The sequence below is a fragment of the Gossypium hirsutum genome, chromosome A05 (genome assembly GCF_007990345.1).
Source record: "Gossypium hirsutum isolate 1008001.06 chromosome A05, Gossypium_hirsutum_v2.1, whole genome shotgun sequence".
Taxonomy (NCBI): Eukaryota; Viridiplantae; Streptophyta; class Magnoliopsida; order Malvales; family Malvaceae; genus Gossypium; species Gossypium hirsutum.
The window spans coordinates 10,257,097-10,279,711 of NC_053428.1; the positions used below are offsets into that span (position 1 = coordinate 10,257,097).

The window sequence follows — 22,615 nt, forward strand, 5'->3', positions numbered from 1 at the left end:
GTGGTATCCATAGCATAGCACCCCGACCCCATCCTCCACAAAGTTGCCAAAAATATCACTTCTCTCTCAGAATTTATAATTAGTATAATATATTTGTACTATTTTACGTACATTTTCTTTTGTAACATTAATTATGCCAAAGAAAACAAATTTTGCTTTATTCATAGCAAACAGAAGAAGCTCATGTCATGCATGCAGAAATGAATATATAGGAAAATCCTGTATGTAGTACAAATGATGTGAAACTAAATAAAACAAAGACACAGAGAAAAGTTTAGACTTGCTTGTTTTATTTTCTACAGAAGATACAGAATAGAATAGAAAATAGCAGAAGAAGAAGAAAGTAGTAAAAGAACATTTGCATGGTTAGGTACATCCAGTGCGGAAAAAGGGTAGCATATACCACAGGCAATCATGGGATTTAAAGGAGGCACAAAGTTCCTGACCTCCCACCGTGGAACTGCAGCATATCAACTGGTGTGTTTTAGATCACAAATATCTAATCCCGTAGGCCTTGTCTATAGAGAAAACCCAATCATGTTATCTTTCAATGTCATCCTTTTTGCTTTAATCTTGAACATTTTGCTCTCTCGGACCATTCAATTACTTCTCAAGCCTCTCAGACAGCCTAGGTTGGTGTGTCAGTTAATTGTGAGTATCTTTATTTATTTATTTATATTAGTAGCAATGCATACATATGATATATATCCGAGTGTGATTGGTGATGATTAAAATGGTTTCTTCAAGGGCGGCGTCATGATGGGACCCTCTCTCCTGGCTCGGCACAAGAGCTTTACCAGTCTGGTGTTTCCCTTTACTTCTGATTTCGTGCTGGAAAACCTGGGAAGAATGGGGGTCACGTTATTTCTTTTTGTAATAGGAGTGAAAATGGATTTAGGGTTGCTAAAGCGATCGGGAAAAAAACACTTGTATATTGCCTTGGCCGGCGTCTTCGGACCTCTCTTAATAGTGAGCATTGTAGCAGTTCTTACCAAAGAATCTATGGACGAAGAGCTTGCCAGAGTTTCTTCAATCGGAGAAATTGCCTTGTCATTGTCGGTCACAACATTTCCGGTTCACTATACCATACTTGAAGAATTAAACCTGCTTCGCTCCGAGGTTGGGAATATGGCATTGTCCATAGCTTTAATTAGTGATGCGATTGGGATAAATTTCATGGTGGTTTTTGAGGCAATGAAACAAGGGGACAGTTCGGCTCAGAGTATAATTTGGTATTCAATTTCCTGTGTGGTGATGGCAGCATTCACGCCTGTCATCCGACGAGCAATGGTGTGGATTATCGAACAAACCCAAGAGGGAGAAGCAGTAGATCAGTTCTACGTGATTGCCATCTTGTTGGGATCGTTTGTGGCAGCGTTTGTGACAGACATGTTCGGTTTAGGCATCGCTAACGGCTCATTCTGGCTAGGACTGATGATGCCAGACGGCCGGCCGCTAGGGTCAACCTTGGTGCAGAAAAGCGAGACAATTATAACTGAAGTATTTATGCCTTGTTCATTTGTCTTTATGGGACTCTCCACCGACTTTTATGCGATGAAGGAAGCTGGGTGGTCTGCTTTGCGCCCGCTATTTGGCTTGGTTATTTCTGGTTACTTGTCGAAATTCTTCTGCACTATGCTGGCTGCTAAGGTGGTAGGTGTGTCATGGAGAGATAGCCTTGCTGTCAGCCTTATCTTGAGCTTAAGGGGTTACGTGGAGCTTGTTCTCTACGTCCATTGGGTGGACAGAAATGTGCGTTGCTTGCTTGCTGCTTTGCTTTCATTTATTTATTACTAATGTATTTAGTTTCTTTCATTCGATCTTCTCTCTTTAGTTAGTTTACTTTTCTTCTTGTTTACAAGCACAGGTAATAGGTTTACCAGGTTACTCTTTGATGATATTGGGAACGATAGTTGTAGTGGGGATTCTGACACCTTTGATCAGCATTTTGTACGACCCCTCAAAGCCTTACATGCTAAAGCAGAGGAGGACCATTCAACATACCGCTCAGGGTGACCACCTTAGGATACTAGTGTGCATCAGGGACAAAACCAATTTGCCATCCCTTATTAACCTGCTTCAACTCTTTCATCCTACTGTTCAGAACCCTTTCTCCCTTCACGCTTTTTACCTTGTGGAGCTCATCGGCCGTGCCAACCCTGTGTTCGTAGAGCACCAAAACCAGGAGCTTGAAGACCTCTCCGGTAGGTTCCCTGACTTGGAAATCATCCACCATGCTCTAAAGCAGTATCAAGAAGGGAGAGAAGAATGCGTAGAGCTCCATCTTTTCTCTGCCGCTACCGTTAAACCAACCATGTATCAGGATGTGTGCAAGCTTGCTTTGATAAGCAAGGCTGCTTTCATCATTTTGCCTTTAAAGAAGAAATTGGCCGGCGAGATGGAGACAACGGAACAGTGGGGTGGTGAGTCTGGCTCTATTATCACCCAAATCTTGGACAATGCACCTTGCTCCGTTGGACTTCTGGTTGAAAAGGCGGAGCGATGGCAGCTCCCCCAGATTGCTTCCTACAACTTTATTGTGCTATTCCTAGGAGGACCAGATTCTCGAGAGGCTTTGGCCTTTTCAGATAGGATGAGTGGGAACCCCTGTGTGTCCCTAACAGTAGTAAGGTTTCTTGCTTCAAATGCAGAAGGAGATGATGAAATGCAACGGAAGCTGGACGATGGGGTGGTGACTTCCTTCTGGGTCAAGAACGAAGCAAACGAGAAGGTGAATTACAGAGAGGTGGTGATAAGAAATGGAGCAGATACAGCTTCAGCAATAGTGGGAATGGCGGCGGAGAAATATTATCATATGTGGATCGTGGGAAGGAAACAAGGGATAAATCCAAGTCTGTTGGAGGGGTTGTCAACCTGGTCTGACCATAAAGAAGAGATGGGGATTCTTGGGGATTATCTCTCCTTTTCTGAAAGTGTTAACTCCGATTCGGTGATGGTGGTGCAGAAGCAAGTTTTGACAGGCAAAGGCCCCAACTTTTTTACTCCTCCTGGTTCTATAGTGAGTTTTATGCGGCGGGGGCGCTTGTTTTGGTGACCACACCTACATAATTTATTTCTTTGCCTTTTAGTTGCTTACTGTTAACCTCCCAACACGAGCCTTCCTCTTTGTGGAAACAAGTCTGAAACTTCACATTCAAGTTTCATCGCCTGTAATTTAATATTTATGTTGGAATAAAATTTATTTTGATATACTCATGCTTTTTTAGTAGTAGTAGTTGACTCATCATTCACTCTCCCACAACAAAGTCATAGCATGCATCAGAAATCTAATCTTGTAATACAAGAAAGAAACACGGATCGGAGGAGCTGCAGCGTTCGTTCATTTACTTCCTAAATTATACACATCACATTCATGTCTAAGTAGAAAATAAAGCCAAATAATATTTCTGTTGTGAATTTTGTCAAATATCACGGGAGATAAGATCATCCAGCTCATTGTTTGCCTGATTTAGACCCAGTTACGAATCGCTGGACAACCATTTTCCCATGAGAAAGTACGTAGACACGATACCATCTATTATGTGCGTGTGCGTTAATACAAAACACTACCTTCCACTCTCTAACACCGAATTGCAAAACTGTGGAAAAGGTAACTTATATTTAATATTATACGTCAATCAGAAACTAACATTCATAGGACCATCAAAACCTGCTGATGAAAAGAAAATAAAAAATAATAATAATTCAAGAACAACAGACAGGCAAACAGGAATCAAATGTCGAAACCTCGATTCCTTCAACCTCTACTCCTCCAGTAGGACCTCTCCTAACAATCCCAAGGATTTTAAAAAGAAAAAATTTAAAGAAAAAAGTTGGCTTTATCCCTCCCTCTTCACACCAGAGCTATCTGCTGCTTCAATGTTTTCAGTGACTTTATTTTTGATTCACAAATACGCCAAAATTCAGACAGTACTCTACACTGTCCGGTTACTATTTTTCTTCCCACATCAACTGGACTCCAAGACCTTAAAGCCTGGGATATTCGATCCCCAAGCTCTGTCTCATTTGGGGAAGATGCCAAAGTTTCCAAAATATTGAAAACCTTTCCAGCTCCTCCATTTCTCTTAAGAGACGACACCAAAAGGTCTATCTTATTGTCCTCTGGGCTCTTAATTTGATCTTGTGACCATTTTGCAACCTCTTCTAATACGCTGCATAAACTCTGTATAGCATCCCTAACTGCATTAGATAACAATGAAATCGACTGATCTGTAGATCCACTCTTCTTCTTCTTCTTTCCCGATGGCAGGCACGTCCGGACACAAGCCTGAATTACAAGGCCATGCCACGCCAATGGTTCTGTAACCAGTTTGACCAATATAGGTAAATCACCCTGTGGAGACTGAATCAGAGGACCCATGGATCTCAACTTCCCCAAAATGTAGTTTTTCAGCAGAGAATTCACAACATGCCAACTACCAGGAGTACGTTCACCTCCTTGCCGTCCAGAATCATGAGAATTCAAGCTCCATGCATTAAAGAATACGGCAAAATTCAACCAGTCAATCACATCTGAACCAAAAACCTGTATAACTCAAAATTAATTTTGCTCAAGGTGATTAACATTATATGATACTTAAGCAGCATAGGCATCAATATCTACTAGCAAATCTAGGAAAACTGGAATCAACAACCTTTTGGTAACATCAATAAAGGCAGATAAGCATCTGCTGTACGGGTAAGAGAAAATGTTGACCATAATGTGCCCCAGATTGTGATACTTCAAGCAACATGCAAACTAGAGACAATGTAAATAAAAATTTTAAATTACCTAACATTACCTACTTCCTAACATATATTGACTTCAGTGGAAGAATATCTACATCTTTACATCTGTAAGACTGAAGCATTGCTTGACAAGCACAAGAATATTCACTACATGATATCATCAGCCAACATATTAAACTGTAAATTAAACATATGACCCTATCAATAATTAGAATGCATGAGCATATATTAACTGAGGATACGCATTCGGTCAAACAGATACCTCATAAGACTTTAGCCCACGGGAAACTCCCACAACAACATCTATGGCATCATTTAAGGAAAATCCCAGCATTTTTGCATAGCGTTCAAGCAAAGCCTTCAGTTCTGTTGAGATTTTGGGATCAGCTAGAGAATCGTTTATTTCACTGTTGTCCTTGTATAAGACTGATGCACTTTGAATGGACAAATATATCATCCGAGGAAGAAGAGACTTCCTCTCAATGAATCCCCGTACATTTTCTTCCCTTTCCTTTGTCTAAATGTGATCAACAAAAAGGACACTAAAGATTAGATAACCAATCAGAAAGGCAGAAGAAGCAAGGCATAAAGCTAGGAGTAGAAGGAATTGCAGGCAGAGTTCAGTACCAAATTTTCTTTAGGACAGTAGGAAATTCCTTCAAATGGACCTGCAGCAAAAGTTTCAAAATGATTCAAGGAATATAACTGGAGGAATAGTTCCGGGGTTAAAAGGGAAGACCGAAAAAAATATCAACATGATAATGGACAATAAACCAATCAGGTATTACCATGCGGCATTGTATATACAGACCTAAAAGATAGTTTTTCTCTGTAGTTGGTGTCCACCAAGGTCGTGACTGGAAATCTTCATTGAAGGTCAGCGATTTTGACCCAATCTCATTAGAAAGCTCTATGAAGTCAGCCCCGCATTTCAAGCTCTCAAGAATGCTCTAGAAGAAGAAATCTTAATGTCATATGCATACTCCAATACAGCAAAACGTCTTACATGTTTACCACTCAAGAATTTCAGATACACTACCTCTTCTTCTTCAATGTTGTCAGCACCCTGCTTTAGTTGCAGAATTGGTGCTTCAACCCTCGCCACCAAATATTGATTGGAATGTTGCAACCGCTCTTTGAACTGAACAAATTCTATTACCTGGAGTAAAAGGATAAATATTTCCTCAGCTATATCTCCTACAAAATGTAGTAAAAGAGAAATTTTTGTCTATACTCATTGTGTAAAAATTCATTAACTAGTTTGCAGGCATGAAGGTAGCTACAGAAGGACTTGATCAGCAGATTAAAAAGCTAAGCAGAAAGTTATATTTACACAGAATATGTACAGAACCTGACATTTTCTTTTAGAGAACGCAAGTAAATTGAATTTTCTACATCCTGCAGGCATAAAGTTTTTCTTTATTTTACCATGTTACTTGGCAACAGACATGTTAAATTTTTTTGTATGTCCTTTTTCCTCTGTTTATTATTTTAAATATAAAATCAATTATTAATATTTAGTATTTGCACAAGAAAAGCACAAGCAAACAATTAGCATCAACTTGAACCATTCTCAGCAAGATTATTGAAAACCGAAACATTTCTATTTCCATTTTTTGGTGGATAAAAGTCAAGGGGAGAAATGTAGATTTGAAAGCAGTACCAACGAAGGCAAAATACATACTTTAGAGTAATTTCTATGGCGATAAGCAAGAAATGTAAGATCTGCAGATTCTCTGAAGTGATCATCCATAAACTTGAGATAATCTTTCAGCAGATTGCTTAAGTCTGCCCACAGAGGTGATGCCAACATCTGGGGCAAAATGTGATGTGAAACAGTTTCCATCAAGATATTCTTCACATCCAATGATTTATACCTAAAAAGGAGAGAAAGGAGTAAATTTAATTACCTAGAGAAGAGGATGAGGTGCATATAGAGCATCTAGAAACATGTTAATAAATTGAATATGTTGTTAATTACCAAGACAAAATAATGTTTTCAGAAATAATCACACAATTTACCTTTCATATGCCAAGGGAAGAGCACCAAAGTATGAATACAAGTGCAACAATAAGATTTTGTACTGAAATGTGTATCTGCCAAAAAGAGCAGACTGATGTTATCTCCAAGAGTAAGAACCTCTGTAGTGAAAAATTCTAGCCAAAAGTTATTTTAATATTATTAACACCCACCACAGAACATCGTCATCTCACTAGCCAAGAACCAATCGGTCAAATTAAACAATCAGTGATATACAATTCAAAGTAATTATTCAATAGATTCTGCAATGCCAAGGAAGAATATAAACATTTCCTGACCTTCTGATGGTTAACCCAAACTCCAAAACCATAATTGCCTCAATGAAGTAGCCAAGGTCTCTCGTGCGCCAAAATAACTAAATCCAAAATTAAATGTCTTATGTGAATATCAACCTTAGAGATATAATAACAGGAAACATGCACCCACAAAATAACGTACTTCCTTGTATCAATTCAGATGATAGCAAGAAGATGAAACATAAAAGGGAAGATATACATCTTGCTTTCTGATTAGCTTTGATACTGAGGTAATTCTAAATCAGAGAGAATATCTGAGAGAATATACCTCTTCAGACTTTGAGAAATGATGTAACCATGATAATATTCTGGTACTAGGGGTATAAATTAACATAGCTGAGCAGAACTGAGCTGAGCTTAGTTTTGTCTTGCTCAAGTTCAGTCGGTTAAATTTTAACAAACTCGAGTAATTATCAAGCTTTTGCTGTCAAAACTTGTACCGAAACTCAGCTTGGCCAAGTTAATCGAATTCCAAGCTGAACACGAACTTTGTTTAAGCTTCAAACATGAGTGTTGAAAATGGACCAAAAAGCAACCTTGAAAAGCCAAAAACCGCTTACATGCCAATGGAAAAGAGGCCACACCATAGCTCAAATCCCACATAGGCATAGGTTCTGCAAGGGTAAGCCAGACAAAGCTATTTATAGGGAAATTTTCCTCCTAGCCTTTAGTGTCCAAATTTCTTTAACTTGTTTACCGTCAGTTTCTTCAATTCGTTTACCATCAGTTTTTAAGCACAAAAGAAGTACAGCTAAAACAATAGTTTCTAAAACATTATGAAAGAACCCCGAGTTGTGGCCTATTGGCCGGGCATTGACCTTCCCCGGGAATAGCTTGGGTTTGAATCATAGTTGTACCAAAAAAATTTATGAAAAATCATCAGTTGTTAAATCTACTTTCAATGATTTTAAATTTAATTTTGATTAAAATCCTGTTAATAGTCATCTTCAAAGGAATAAACAAACACTAAATGAGCTTGTTAGTGAATTAAAACAACTTAAAACACATGTGTCCACATTCATCTAGTTTAACAAATGAGCCTCAAACTCATTTCTTTAACTTAGTAAACAAACATACAGAGGAAACCCAGCCTATTCATGAACAGCTCTCTAAAAGGCCCAAACTAAAATTGAGCTCCACCTCAAAGACCCATGAATTTCAAGAACAGACACTTATACCTCTCTTTGAAGAATGAAACCATTACCACGAGATGAGACATTATTCTCCACCCCTTACATCTTATATAATATGTAAGTTTTAAATTCAGAACCCTATTTATTTTAACTTTCACAGTAAACATATTTAACTCCACATTGTAATGTAGATCAAAGGAGTTAAAACTGCACACTGGAACAAATCTGATAACAAGCAACCAAATAGTCTTTTCCTGCTCCATTAAAACATGTCCTAACAAAACCTACACAATGTACTTCTAATCACTCAGATTTTTCTTTGGTGGAAAATATGGATGCACCACAAGAACATGAACCAAGTATGTAACTAAAAACCATAAACCACAACCAAAAGAAGAACAATTGACTGCCTACATAAGGAAAAACACAAATAGTACAAACAAAAATGGAATGAATACAAACTGTAATCTAGCAAAACAGTTTGAAAAAGAAAAGCAACAGATTGAATGGTGAAAAAAAGGGGGGGGGAAATCAGTGCACCTGAACCAACACATTGCAGACAATAGATAACAGCTCTTCACCATGCATGCTTTCTTGTGGATCCAAATCCTTGGACAGTGGAAGGCTTGTACAGTACAACTCAGCCATTTGTACAGCAGAGCCTTCAAGTTCTGGGAATGAAGAGCTGAGTTATATAATAGATCTATTATTGAATACAATCCAATAGTAGAACAAACTACAGATAAAGCAATGTAATAAACCATTGCAAAATCCTCATAGAAGCTAGTAAATTAGTGATTGAACTCACCAGCCACAGAAAGGTTGAACATGTTTCCAATCAGTTCTTGTGTTTTCAAGAGTGTTATTGACTGCCCCAGGGCTCTAGTTGGCACTACTGAAAGGGAATTAGAGTTTTTCATTAACTTATCCAGAAACTCCATCTTCTTTTCAGGTGGTAACACTTGAAGAAAGGCCTCAACATCAGAAGTGAAGCAAGCAAGGTGACCAAACCTGTATCCAGCAAACAAAGGCTCTGTATAATATTAATAAAAAGTTATCATGTGTATTTACGTTACTAAGAACCGAAGGTGCAAATAACATTGAATTCACAGCATCATTATTGCAGATAATTTTTGCAACATCCAAATTCACCAAATAAACATCAGGAAGAGAAAGCACCAAAAGAGGAGCATTATCAGGTGAGCAAATCTGCAACTCTATCAAAATTGATAAACATTAAAAACCAATTAAAAAAAAACCATCAGCTGGAAAAATGTCACATTAACAGACCACAATAGGATAAAGCCAAAGTTCAGGTAAAGAATTCACCAGGTACGTAAAAGACATAAAAGACCAGCAAGTACACAATAATTAGGGAAGAAGTTCAGTGAGTAATAATTGAAGGCCAAGGCATACCTTGAATAATATTGCAAAAGAGCTTCTACAAGATTATCATCATTGTTCTTTCTAAACAGGCATTTCCTCCTCTCAATTTCAAGATGTGCCAAGCATGGATTTCTTAAAGAATCATTACTAGCTTCTGCTTGTAACTTTTGTACAAATGCTGAAGCATTTTCCACACAAGAATTGAACTGCAGATTGACCAGATTGAACTTTAAATAAATTACTGTTGTGTAAAATTACATGAGATCTACCAAGGTATAAAATCTAGCAAGTAATATTCAAAAGTTTATTAATATACCACTTCATCTGTCAAGTGTGTAAGCTTGCATTCCACATATTTCGGGGGATTAATTGGAGAATTGATGGTTTCACTAGCCCAACTGCTCTCGTCCTCAAATAAACAGCCTAGATAATGTAGGAAAGCCTCCCAATCATCCCCACTGTCAGTTAACAACAAAAAGAAAGAAAAACCAGACCGTTAAAGATGGTATGTTCAGGATTAAAATTCAACTTGGAACCCAACTACATGCTAGTAAACTGCCATAGTTACACATGCAAAGTTTTTCTGTAACATCCATAAGCATACCATAGTTCTAAGATTTTCTGATATACATTGGCAGCAGCGGCATAGTCACCTGCCCGAGCAAGAAGCTTCCCCTGTCAACTTAAAGTCAAAGAACATAATTTGATAAGAAAAGAAAAGCAGAAAGAGAACTCCTCATGAAAATAATGTTCAATATTACGACATCCATGTGCAAAAGATATTTCCAATATCAACATTTATATACTCTTAACAATGAGGAATATAAGCTTCAGAAAATACCTGTATCCGTAGCTTATCAACTTCAATCATCAGGAGGGACCCTAGTTTCCCTCCAAGAATATCCAAAGCATCACCATATTTAGCTTGTTGCTCCAATATTGAAAAGTAGACTATAAGAGCTGCATAGATGTAGGATAGGATATATGTAAATGAGAACCAATGAGTGAACCTGTGGGTTGCCTACAAAGGCAAAGAGATAGAATCAAAATTGTACCTTCAGGCTCATGCAAACCATGGGAAGCAACATGCTTCTTGAGTAAACCCTCAGCTAAGAGTAACAACTTCTCTCCACCATTGCCACAAAGGACCTGACAGAAGTTCGGACCCCAAAAGGTAAGCAGCTAAAGTAGACATATTCTACATTATAATTAGCTCTGAAGCATCTATATCACTCTTGTAGAGACCATCCCAGTATAAGGTTCCATGGAACAATCAAGTATACTATAAATCCCATCTAAAACGAGGATAAACCAAGCAAGTCTTATTGCAGTTTGACACCTATTAACCATGCACATGTCTGGCTTTATTTTTAGGAATGATAAAAGAAAATTAATATTTTACAATCTTCATATTTCTTTGGAATAAATGTTAATCAATAGTCTTCCATTGTTCTACAAACAAGTGGAACAAAAACATAGATCTTTTTTGCTGCACCAAAACAACCTTATCAAACTGAATTGGAATTTGAATTGAAACTGAAGAAATAGAATTTCGTAAAGCTTTTGAAAATATATAAATAAAATCAGTAGCACCTTGATGCTCAACACCAACTTAGAACTTTCAGCACATATTTATATTTCTCAAAAGCCCGGACAAGGCTATGTATTTTGTAGCAATTGGCAACTTGAGAGGTAAATTCATTGCCATAAACTGACATCATTCTTAAAACCTCTTTACAGAAAGGCTGCAGCATTTTCAAACCTGAAACCAGATCGGACTGTTGAGCCAGTGCAACCATCAACAGGTTCGATCTGATCTTGGGTATGGTGACAGCAAGTTTTTGGAGTAACCCAATTGCATATAAAATATTCTTTCAAGAGGGTTTTTGAATTGAATAGATTATTTTTCAGTATTTTTATTTTTCACACTGTTCAGTCATGGCCACCTCTAGCAAAAACACAGAAAATCTTCAGTCAAGACCAACCGAGAAGAGATGGCAGTTTGTATTCAATTCTAAACATGGAAAATGTTCATATTCCATGGTAGATTGTTAGTTCCGAAGCGCCTGCTTGTTACAACCTTTTTGTTCTATTTATGAAAACTGCACTTCTTCTTCTTTTTTCTTTTTTTTCTTTTTTTTTTTTTTTGTTGCTATAACCAATACCAATTGGTAACATGCTTGACAAATTAGAGGGGAAAAATAAGCAGCTAAGGGAACAAGCATAACCTGCAACTGGATGCTACAAACTGCCCAGAGCAAAAACCTTTCTTCACCAACGAGCTTGTACATTTTGATGGCTGTCTGGCAGAAAATAAAACCGGAATAAGTAACACCAGTAATAGTTCATCGTTCATAACGAGAAATGTCCGTCAAAAATCCCTACAGTTATTTTCTTTTATAAAAAAGAAGGGGGGAAGGGGGGGGGGACGAACCTGTTGCTGCTTTACAAACGAATATTCCCGAACATAACAGTTGAAAAGCCCCATCATCAGCTCTAAATTGTTTGGGAATTTCCCGCAAGCATGCTCGTAACAGCTAGTAGCCAACTCCACTGATAATTATAAGAAATATCATATGACAAGATACCTATCGACAATTAAAAAACTAAGGAGAAAAGGGAAAATAATGAATCAATCAGTTTAGTCAAAAAAAGAAGAAGAAAGAAAACAGAAACTAACGGTGGTCGAGTCGTTGAAAAACAATTTGCAGAGTACTAAGAGTAAGATCATCCATTAACAAGGACTCATTCTTATATAAAAGCTCTTTCGCATTTAAACAAACAGATAATGCTTCGTCGGGTTTTCCCATCCTTTCCAAAATCAAAGCCTTGAGAGCCTGCAAATAACCAAATCCGAAAAACAAGAATGGTCATATAAGCATAAAAAATATCATACTTGGAAAGAAAATGCTTAAGTCGAAAAAAAGACATACAAGAGCGTACGGAGAATGGGGATGTTTGGAAAGGAGAGTGGTGGTGAGTTTGAGAGCATTTTTAAACTGTCGAGAATCTATGGCGTCCCAAATGGGTCGAACCCGACGCTCCGGAATTCCACCAGCTAAACCTAACTTGGAAGCCATTTTCTGCTTAATTCCTGGGTTGGAGTCTCAGGATTGCACTCAAATACTGGATACCTGGCTTTGTACTGTTGCCAGCAAGCAAGCAACCATATAACGAAGGATATTGAAGTGAGAATGTAAGATATGGAAACCTAATCAGCGTGTTTGGATGCAAGTTTAACAGGTTTGGTTTTTACCTTTTACCTTTTTGGAGTTTGGACTCCGCATTTTGCGTTTCTTTTAGCCGTTTAGGCTCAGAGTTAAACCCAGTAACCCCCACTCACACCCAACCCAACCCGACCCAAAACAGTTTTACCTTTTTTGGGCCACATGTACCCTTTCTCTCTATCCTCTCCCCGCGCCGAGAAGGAGCCTCCCACCACCGCAACAATAACTTCCACCCCAGCTATCAGAGGGCCACCTCATCAATCTCCGGTAAGCCGCACCACCCGTTTGTCCCTGTCGACTCGGATCCTTTACTCTTCCGTCCACTCAATTGTAACCCTAACGCATCTGATAACAACTACATCAACTGCGTTGATGTCATCTTCACTCCCTTCAATGGGAACGCTGTCAACGACATCAATGGCCTTGATACGCCTCAGAATCCAGAATCTTCATTGACATTCTGGACATCTCCATCATCGAGCTCAGATTACATCAAAATCACGGTTTCCCACCCCACAAGTGAGCAAGAGACCACGCATACACTCGTGCCTGGAGGTAAAACTTATTTCACTTATTTAATTACGGCGAGAACGGATATATCCAGAATTCGGCTCCTCTGAATTTAATGTCAGAAGAAGGTTTAGGGATGTAGTTTCGTTATCCGATCGGTTAGTGTGGATATTTTATTCCTCCAAGGCCAGATAATAATGTGGTGGAATCTCGGGTGATGCAGAAGCAACAATTCGTGGAGCAAAGAAGGATTGCATTGAGGAAATATTTTAGGTTTCTGGCGGAGCATCCGGTGATTAGATTAAGCAATTGCTGGTGGAAGGGTAGCTTCCAATTCCAACGATCACTGATGTGGCTTCACGGTTGCTTGATGGTGCTGTCAAATTATGGAAGCAGTTGTTTGGCGAAAGTATCTCACTGGTGACGCCACACTAGGTGGTGCAGGCTGCAAAAGGCGGGAGGGATTTGATGAGTTTGTTTAAGGAATTGAGACTGTGTTGAAAATGATTGAGGTGGTTCCGAAACGCATGAAGTGGAGCAGGACAAGCTGTTTATGGAGAAGAAAGAGTGGATTCATGATCTTAAGCTGCAACTCAGCAGGTAATCTTATTGGTTCTCAGGAGTTTTGACAATTTACATCTGAATCTTGTATGATAAGTTTTTGATGATTGTGATGTTAATTTTCCTATATGCCGAGGCACAGGAAGACAATGGGAGAATTAGGATGTGCACAGGAGGAGGCTACATTCAATTCTCAACAAGTACGTGCTGCTGACTTGAAGCCAAAGCCAGCCGATTTTATAGAGAATTAAATGCACAGACCGTTGAACAATTGGTAATGTCACCTCATTTTACTCTTTAAACTTAAGGCATGGGATATTCATTTGTTGGCAGTTTATTTTAAATGCCAATATATCTGATTAACTTGTTTTGGGGTACCGCTGCAGTGCCTATCCATTTGTGAACTTGTTTGATTGAAATGCCAAATATCCTATCCCTGAAAACTTTTTTGGTAAAACTTTCTGTTTGAAACCTTCATCACTTGCTGGACCTAACTAATCAGCCCTGTTTGCTTTCGTCTTTGCATTAAAAACCAATGTAGATGTATTTGTTTTCAGTTTCATGACCATACTTACTTTTGGTTAACACACGCCATAAGTCACTGTACTCCTAGAAAATTAGGAATTTACTCCCTATACTTTTATTTCTATGAATTTCCAAATTTCAAAATTAAAAAATTAAGGTTAAGATATTTTGTTGGTTAAATTTTGAGGATGGTCCTTATACTTATCGATTTGTGCGGATTTACTCCCTTTACTTTTCTGTGCTCAAAATTGGTCCCTCTACTTTTCAATTTGCTCATTTTTAGTCCCTCCATTTACTTCTTCCAATAACTCTGTTAAAAAATTAGGTACAGTCACAAATTTAGCCCCTCTACCTTTATAACTTTTGTCAATTTGACCCCTACTTTAATTATTTTTGTTTTCATTATTAAAAAATTAAAAATTTATAGAAAATTAAAAAAAAAAACACTGAAACTTAATATTAATCATCGCTAGATTAGAGACCATTATTTAATGAATTATGAGTTTATTCTTATGCAATTGAAAAAGTAATTTTCTTAATAATAAATTTTGAAAAAAAAAAAGAATTCTCTTTCAACTTTTCCTACTTTCTTCTTTCATATTCCCTCAACTCTCATGGCTTTCCCTAGTAATTGAAACTATCAAACAAAACATTCACTCTCTTTTTCTTTTTTCTTTTTTTTTAAATGGAGACCCAGGAAGAAGAATGGAAAGAAAGCCTTCATGTCTCTTTTTTTTTGCATGGTTTTCGTTGATTTTCTAGATGCCTACAACTTTCTTTGGTGCGAGGGTCTGGAAACCTGACAAAGCACCACTTTCATTGAAGATTGTTCTCCAATTTTTGTGAAAAATGGTTTTTTTAATTATTGTTTCTGATTTTTGAAAAAAATTTCGAGAAATTTGCTTCAAATATTTTTTTATGCTCAATGAAATATTGACATACAAACCATAAAAGGGAGAAAAATAAATGTGTATTTAATTGTTTGTCTCGTTCCTCTTTCATAAACCAGTTTCAAAATCTCTTTTAAAATCAAAATTCTCATCCAAATCTAACTCATACTTCAATTTTGACTTCTGAATATTTTTTTCATTTTTTGTTTATTTTTTCTTCTTTTTTTTGTGATTATCTTGCTATTTTATTTTAAAATATGTATAATAATCACCTAAGTAATATCCTATTAATTTTAAAATAAACCCTAATTTAATATTAATCTAACATTAATTTCTAATGTTAATCTAATATTTATCCTAATATTGTTGTCGACACTAAGAAAAAAAAAACAAGATAAGAAAAACAAAAATCTATCTTGTCGTCTAATCGAACTTTAAAAAATAAACCTAAAAATATATATATTTCAAATTTCAATTAGGTATTAATTTGTTTTCATGTTAAAAAGGGGCAAAGTAAGAATGTGGATTCAGATATTTCACTAAAATAATTTAATAGTGTTAGTGTAAGAGACTCAAGTTGTTAATAATTACAGTTCAATGATGTTATTTTATTAAATTAAATGTTTATGATCAATTTGAAAGTTGAGATTAAGGTCAATGATTTATAATGTAAATTACTTAATGTGGCACCTTATATTCGATCCAATTAGAGCATTTGAATATAAAATGTCACATTCAAATGTTAAAATAATCTATTTTACTATTTGACTTTTTTGAAACGATAGTGTAGTGGTAAAAAAAAATTTAAATTCGGTAACATTTTTGTTTATTTTAGGTAAAAAAAACCCTTGCAAAATTTATATTTCACAATATATCTATATTTAAATCATCTACCAAATCAATTCTCAACACTTCGATGTTCCGAAACATACCGCAAACTAAACATATCACATTAAAACCATTTAATTAACTAATAATATTATAATTATAGTAACCAAAAGGTTTTTTTTTTATGTCGCAAATACATATCTATAGTCAAATGAATTTACTAAAAACTAAATACATGTCAACTTGAAACAAAACAAAATATGCGAAGTTTGTTGAGTCTAGAATTTGTCGGTTGGATAATGAGAGTATAAAATCTCAAAATACACATAGCCTGTATATGAAAACAAGATCATTCAACGAGTATTAATTTCAAATGGTATTTCTATAACTTATTCAATATAGCATGAAATTTAAATAATTGGACTCGGTTGATTTGTTTCTTCCTTAGACCAATTCAAGTATATTTTATATCAAAGTTTATCCAATACATTAATATACACATGTATCCCAAACAAGCCAAATGCGATGTTTTAACTAACCAATCTATTTTAACAAACTTATTAACACTTTATGCTAACGGTGTATGCAACCTTATTCGATTTTGCCTCATTTTGACATATTTCATTACATTACCAATTTGAATCAAACCATTCTTCCTATTCAATATTGATCTCAACAACTCTTCTGTTGAATGTCATTTTATATAAAACATGGCATGATTCATCTCATGTTCAAGCCAAATGCGCAATTTTACTAAATTAAACTATTTTAAATTTTTATACAATTTAACTCTCTATCACTTTAACCTATTTTGTTAGATAGATATCGAGATTTTTTTTTTATAATTTCAAAATGTCACACCAACAAACTTAACAGAAAAAATTAACAATGTTAACTGTTTAACTTAAATTTTAAAATTTAAAAAGTAAATAAATTAAATTCTTAAAAATAAAATTAGAAAGACTAAATTATAAATTATATAACGAATTATAACATATTTTAATCATTACATTTCAATAAAAGATAGTTTCGTATCTTAATTTATGACGGGGCTATCTTCCTTCCCATCTTGCAAGAAGTCGTATTGGAGTGTTCTTTATTCTTTTCTCAACAAAATGTAATGTAAACTGTTTTAATTTTCATCTCAGAATTTCACAGCTTATTTACCAACCGTTAGTATTTAGCCCCTGCATTATTGAGATCGAAAGACATCTTGAAACATAACAACTCATCTTCAGTTATGAAAGTCATCTTCTCGTTATCCCCCTCTACAAAAGATATATGGTTATAGCCTAAAAAGGCGTCCATGAAGCTCATATATTAGTGCCTTACGGAGGCGTCTACCAATCAATCTATAGATGGGGGCAGGAAGTTATCTTTTGGGCATGTTTTATTCAGGTTGGTATTGGCCACATATTGCCGGACTTGGGTACCACGACTACATAGGAGACCCAATCCGGATATGTGACCTTCCGAATGAAACCTGCAGATAGGAGTTTTTTCACCTCTTTTTGAGTAGTTACGACCATCTCATAAAAAAAAATCTTTTTCTGCTTCACTAATCTAGTACTATGATCCACGTCTAAAGAGTGTTTAATGATTCATGGATGAATTCTTGGCATATATTTGTCGTCATCCAAGCAAAAATTTCTCTACATTCTATCAACAGGGACTTTAAACTTTCCTTTTCCTCAATGGGAAGGATCGAGACTATTAGGGTAACCTTTTCAAGCTCCTCCTGGGACAACTGGACCAAATTCGACACTTCTGTTGGTTGGGCTTTGGGGAGTTAGGTCTCTAGTATGGTTTCAAGACTTTCCAGATCGATCCCACCATTCTGATTACGTTAACCTTAATAGTAGAGTGAGAATGCAATGTGCAGCAAGCTAGAGGGGGAGACAGAGGGTTTGATTTTTCCCAGAAAGCTGTAAGGAGACTATATGGCATTCTTGGCCTGTCTTCTGGTTGGCTTTCATGTATAACTTCACTTGTAAGAATGAGAAATTTCGCTATTATACAGATGGTGGCAACCACCATCTTCATCATCCTCATGATTAGCCTCTCGAAAATGGTGTTGTAGACCGTCAAATGGTCAACCATTAGGAAATCCACCATTTCTATGGTGGTGCACTCACCATTTTACAATACCAACGTGAGGACAATGAACCCCTTGACCACAATGGGTTGGTTGGCTTGCAGGTTTGAGCTATGCATCCTTGAGCCATGTCTGGTAGAAAGCCTTGGTCGTTACTATACCCACAAAGTTGCTTGTATCTACAAAGATCCTTCTAACATGGAAGGAAGATATATTAACCGAGACCACCAGAAGATCTTCACCTTCCGCATCCAAGACATCATTTTCATCTCGCTCTAAAAACCAAAAGTTCCACGGAGAAGGCTTAGGTTTTTTTACTATGGCTGAAACTGACGGAACACTTCCTATGTGAGCCTTCCAGTAAAATTTAACGAAACCCACTCCGCACACTTGCCTCCTACCAGAACATCAATAATTCCCCTAAGTGGTTGCTTCCCCCTTGTCGTTGCCTGCGATCTTGACTTGATGGCCATGCTTCTTTGTTTGGGGCCCTATTTGATTGGTGGTGCACCTTCCAAATTGTTGTTTTAATAACATTTTTCAGATGTGGGCATTGTTCAGTTCGGTGGCCCCGAGTGTCATGATACTTGCAGTGAATATTGGAGTAGTTGCGGAGCTCACTGAGAGAGAGGTATGGGGCACTGCCAGGATTCCTTGGTTTTCTACTTGATCGAACACTTAGGTTGGGGAGCAATTAAGTTCATGGTAGGTTCTGAAATGGTTGTATGGGGCTCTGGGTCGTTGGTCTTGGCCTCCCCTATAATTGCGGATGGGTCCTTGTCGGTCCGTGAACATTGTTCACTTGCCAGTTACTTCTCTGGTTTGACAGATTATAATGTCCATGTCCACGTCCATCTACCGCTGAATTGGTCCTTGGCTGCTGATAGCCTTGAAATCTTCTAGGAGGCAATCTTTGCGGATGGTTGCTTTGGCAGGATGCTGGTGCAGTGGAATTAGCACGAACCTTTCTCACCTCATCTCTTTTTGAAAATTTGTGCACCATTTCGCAGAGGTGGGACAACTTGGTTGGAGTATTCTTGATGATGATGTATTTGAGATGTTAGTGTGAGGTCCTGGTGATGAAGGCTTGGATTGTCTACTCATCAGTGACTCCCTTAGTGACTCCCTTTGTGACCATGGTGGCAGCAGTAAATCTTTTAAAATAATCATGCGTATTTTGAATTGATAGCTCTTTCTTACTCAGTTTGAACTATCTATTTCAAATGTAGTTATTATTATTTGTTGTTAATTTTGGTTCTAAACTTGAGAAAGGTTGGATGTAACACGACTGCCAAACTTGCTTTAGATTTCAATTACAAGTTGTTAAATATCCTGCAAACTTGCATGATAATGATAATCAAGCATGTCCGAGTAAGAGGCATCAGCTAAAGTAGGCTGAAGGTAGAGCAACAACGTCGCAGATGTATTTAATAAATTTAAATGATTCCAGGCACAGACAAGGACCCTTTAGCACAACATGGAATTGCGGGAAGCACTCCTAAATATAATCCAACCAAACAAAAAAACATTTTATTTGTTTTAAGGGTTTTAATTTTAAAGCCCAGAAAGTGGAAAGTAACTGAAAAAAGGAGTGAGTCGGGAGCTCATGATTAGGTAATTACAATACAGCTCCATCAAAACCCAAAGAACCAACACAGTTGACAATCAAAATCAACTACTCAGATTTGGTGGTGATGACACCATTTTTTGGATGGAAACGGGGTCAACTTGGATTTTGAAAATAAAACGAAAAATGGAAGTCGCCACTAATCTTTTTTGATGAGGTGTGATCGGGTCACCTCGTAAAACGGTTGTTTTTAATAAACGATTTAGATTTTATTAAAACAACGATTTTTGTCTACGAAATTCAAAAAAATGGGTTCGGGAGTCGGTTACGCACGAGGAATGGTTAGCACCCTCGATACGCCCAAAATTGGTACCTAATTGATTTCTTAATGTCTTGGTGTCGAAAATTAAAAAACTCAAAAGAATTTAAAATACGATCCCTCCTTATATTGTTATTTTAAAATTACTCAAATAAATCAAAATGGAAAATGCTTCCTTATCTCGAAGTAACAAGATGTCACGTCCAGTAAGTTAGGATACAACACATCGTATTTTCGAGAGTAAGCTTGCCTTTATTTTTTGTTTAAACCTCATTTATTTTAATTTCAAAAGGACGTTCGGTTATTTAGGATCAACGCGAGAAGAATCGAAGCTCAGTAAGTTAGGGCACGATTTTTCTCGAATTTTCTAAATACGAAATATTACCTTATTTTGAAAGTTTAAAAAGGATATTCGGCAATTTGGTCGAACGAGAAACCGAAACCCAGCACGTTAGGGCACGTTTTCTCGAATTTCCAAACACGAAACATTGCCTTATTTTGAAGAGATTTCAAATAAGTAATTATGAAACCGGCTCAAAATATATTCGCTTGGTTTACTTTAAGGGTAATAAAACAATCGATGTTGAGCGAAAATGCGGATTTTGTAAAAAACATGATGCAATAATAAGAAACTAAATCATAATTCTAAGCATGAAACGATAATAAGTGGATTCAAATTGAAAACGAAAAAAATAACACGTGATACACAGAACTACGTGAAACCAATATAACACAAAACAATTTAAAAACCATACGAACAATATACAAAGGTATAACATATATTAGAATTCAAAATAGTTTATATGTATAAAAAAACGGATAATATATTGGTGATTATTTTAAAAAATATATTGAAACGAATAATATGTAACATAATTTCAAATGAAATAAATTGACTAAACGAACGATATATTTATATGAAAATAATAAATGAAAATAACGTATATACAAAGACCAAAGTAATTAACATAAATAAAATATGCAATAAAAAATAAAATCCTCAAAAGAAAGCCAAGCTATATACGAATAATTTTAAAGAAAATATACACAATAAATTTAGAAAATATTTACATAAAATAATATGAAAGCAACAATGTACATAGAATAGAGTTAATCATAAATTATATGCCTAATAACATAGATATGAGAACATTTCAATGTAATAACATACAAAAAAATAAAAAAAAATAAAACAATAATGTTTTTCAAAAGAAGATGTGGAATTGTCAAAATTATTTGAAATACATATATACAAATAAATAAAGAAAATAAAAAATATTAAATGAACCTTTTTAAGAAAAAGTGAATTATGGAAAAACTCAATTAAAATAAAATTAAAATAAAAGGGATATTTTATAAATAAAGTAAACCATTGAAATAGAATCGTGGACCAAAACAAAACGCGTATAAACGCTTGAGACTAAAACTGAAAATAAACTAGACCCCCAAACGTGTCGTTTCAGCGCGAATTAAAATGAAAATATGCGCAAGTCCCAGGGATAATTTAAAAGAAATAAAAAAACAAGCATGACTTAATTAGACAGTAGTGCAAGGGAGGGGGACTAAACGCGCAAATTATCCATTTAGAGAAATCATGCGCATGAACCAAGTCAAAAAAGCTGTCTGTTCCTTCCCCCAATGCCATTTCCTTTTATTAACCATTAAAACCCCTTTTTTGTCAAAAAACGTTTTAACCTTTATTTTTTAAAAAGAAACCCAAAAATGTTTTATGAAATTCCTTATTCTCCCTTACTATCCCTTTTGTCTTCCAGCCGAGGAGGCCACCAATGGTTCACCCAACCGCCGCCGTGACTCCGGTGAGTCTCCCTTCGTTGACGCGAGCACGACGTGGCTCCGGTGAGTCTCCCTCTCTCTCCTAATGTTTCTCTCACGCAAGAAGAAAATGAAAGAATAATAACAAAATCAGAAAAAGAAAGAAACTAAAAAAATCACCTTTAACAATTATTATTGCTTTCTGTCTCTGCTTGTATTTGATTTCATATATATTTCCACTATTGTATTCGTAGAAAGGGAACCCCCTTTTACAAATTTTCCTTTTAGGCTTTATAGCCGAATGTTTCAAAGCAGGGTACAAAAAAAATATTGTTTCTTCCATTCGCTACTGCTCTGTTGCTGCTGTTGTTGTGTCTCGTTTTGCAGGCGGTGTCAGACGCATGGAGGAGAAGGGCATGCGCGGGGTGTGGTGGTGGTAGTGCGCAAGGTGGCCCATGGTTGGCCTAGCGTGCGGCGGCTGGAGGCTTGGGGAAGCAAACTAGGGTTTGCTGAAAATGGGGTCAATCTTGGGTTAGGGTTATGTTTGTTTTGGGTTTAGGGTTAATTTTGGGTAGTTTGGGCCATATGAAATTTGGGCTGCAATTTAGACTTTATTTCATGTATTTGGTTTATGTTTTATTTTTATTTTGTTTTTGTTTTGGCACTGGGCCCGGGCAAAATGGGCTCGTACAGGTGGGTTTCATTGTTTTGTATT

At 36.5% G+C, this 22,615-nt stretch overlaps 2 protein-coding genes and 1 pseudogene across 4 annotated transcripts; 2 read left to right on the top strand and 1 right to left on the bottom strand.

Annotated features, from left to right (window-relative positions):
• The first annotated feature begins 34 nt into the window (after positions 1–34).
• LOC107958528 (cation/H(+) antiporter 24) lies at positions 35–3,210 on the top strand. The gene is made up of 3 exons (XM_016894340.2): positions 35–651; positions 748–1,752; positions 1,868–3,210. Exons 1-3 carry the CDS (start codon positions 415–417, stop codon positions 3,053–3,055), a joined length of 2,430 nt encoding a protein of 809 aa, XP_016749829.1. The 5' UTR covers positions 35–414; the 3' UTR covers positions 3,056–3,210.
• Positions 3,211–3,604: 394 nt separating this feature from the next.
• LOC107960765 (N-terminal acetyltransferase B complex auxiliary subunit NAA25) lies at positions 3,605–12,965 on the bottom strand. 3 transcript variants are annotated; one of them, XM_041113290.1, is made up of 20 exons: positions 12,862–12,965; positions 12,539–12,750; positions 12,286–12,442; positions 12,040–12,158; positions 11,834–11,908; positions 10,661–10,754; positions 10,447–10,565; positions 10,210–10,280; positions 9,922–10,063; positions 9,636–9,811; positions 9,028–9,230; positions 8,760–8,890; positions 7,069–7,145; positions 6,772–6,846; positions 6,434–6,626; positions 5,789–5,908; positions 5,561–5,699; positions 5,377–5,417; positions 5,012–5,266; positions 3,605–4,546 (listed from the first exon to the last, which is right to left on the bottom strand). In XM_041113290.1, exons 2-20 carry the CDS (start codon positions 12,683–12,685, stop codon positions 3,854–3,856), a joined length of 3,027 nt encoding a protein of 1,008 aa, XP_040969224.1. In that variant the 5' UTR covers positions 12,686–12,750; positions 12,862–12,965; the 3' UTR covers positions 3,605–3,853. The 3 variants fall into 3 exon arrangements, with proteins under 3 accessions (XP_040969224.1, XP_040969223.1, XP_040969225.1); XM_041113289.1 differs by lacking the exon at positions 12,862–12,965 and having other exon boundaries at positions 12,539–12,825; XM_041113291.1 differs by lacking the exons at positions 12,286–12,442; positions 12,539–12,750; positions 12,862–12,965 and having other exon boundaries at positions 11,834–11,904.
• On the top strand, positions 12,820–19,603 carry LOC107960764 (sorting nexin 2A-like; annotated as a pseudogene).
• Positions 19,604–22,615: the final 3,012 nt, after the last annotated feature.